The 1,152-nt window shown below is 43.8% G+C and overlaps 1 protein-coding gene across 1 annotated transcript; it reads right to left on the bottom strand.

Moving 5' to 3' along the window:
• Positions 1–173: 173 nt before the first annotated feature.
• On the bottom strand, positions 174–759 carry EMH_0088650 (uncharacterized protein; the record flags this gene model as incomplete). Its single annotated transcript, XM_013501324.1, has 2 exons — positions 174–263; positions 592–759. The coding sequence occupies 2 exons, from the start codon at positions 757–759 to the stop codon at positions 174–176; spliced, it is 258 nt and encodes an 85-aa protein (XP_013356778.1).
• Positions 760–1,152: the final 393 nt, after the last annotated feature.

Genomic DNA, 1,152 nt, shown 5'->3' with positions numbered 1-1,152 from the left:
TATATATATATATATATATATATATATATATATATATATATATATTACAGCAGCTGCGCAACATACAAGGAGTTGTTATAGTGCACAAACAACCCCCAGTGCATGCATGCATGCATGCATGCATGCATGCGTATGTCATTTGAAAGCCCCGCATGCACAGCTGAAACAACAGCTTAGATGTTGAGCAGCAGCAGCAGCAGCAGCAGCAGCTGCTGCTGCTGCTGCTGCTGCTGCTGCAGTTGCTGCTGTTGTACAGCGAGATCCTACGCCCTAACCCTAAACCCTAAACCCTAAACCCTAAACCCTGATCTATAGTTTGCTTTGTATATTTCTGTTATCTACAAAACTTAAGAAAAGCAGCAAAAGTACAAATATGAACAAAAATATTATTTCTGTTTTATACTATTCTAGCTGCGGTGCTCGTGTCTGTGTTTCATGTGTACATACACCCCAACACCCCTCCTGTTGCTGCAAGAGCTGCCTATACACCCCACGGTGTATGTTGCTGCTACAATTGTTTTATATTTTTGGCTTCAATCGCCAAACAGAATACCCCAAGGAGTCTTTGTCCTCTGCCCAGCAACAACAAACCAAGAGGATAAATAAAATAACAAACCCAGGCATCTCCTGCTGCTGCTGCTGCTGCTGCTGCGGCGGCTGCTGCAGCTGCTGCTGCATCTCCTGCTGCTGCTGCTGCTGCAGCTGCTGCTGCTGCTGCAGCTGCTGCTGCTGCTGCTGCAGTAGGTATAGGAGCAGCATCGTTTCACTCTTGCTGACGAAGAGCATATACACCGGAGTGCCTATGCTGCTTTTTGAGGTGTATATACACTGCAGAAGTTTTTGGATCGATGAGACGTTTGCATGTACACCCCAAAAGTATTTATATATAATCTGATTCGCTGCTCTCAGGTGTATGCGCATACACCCCAGCTGCTCGCTGGGCTGCGGTGTATACGCAGCTCCCTTTGGTTATGTTCAGGTGTACGTGTGTTTCATATTCTGTCTCTTTCTCTCTCTCTCTCTGTGTGTGTGTGTATGAGTGTGTGTGTGTGTGTGTTTTTTCTTTTTGTCTGTCCGTCTGCATCTCTGTTTACTTGTTTATTTGTTTATTTTTTTGTTTATTTTTTTGTTTTTATTTTCTTGCTTTTTTCT

Source organism: Eimeria mitis, genomic scaffold, assembly GCF_000499745.2.
Source record: "Eimeria mitis Houghton genomic scaffold, Emh_scaff6696, whole genome shotgun sequence".
Lineage (NCBI taxonomy): Eukaryota > Apicomplexa > Conoidasida > Eucoccidiorida > Eimeriidae > Eimeria > Eimeria mitis.
The sequence above is the reverse complement of the archived record's forward strand: the minus strand, read 5'-3'. Positions and strand labels throughout refer to the sequence as shown.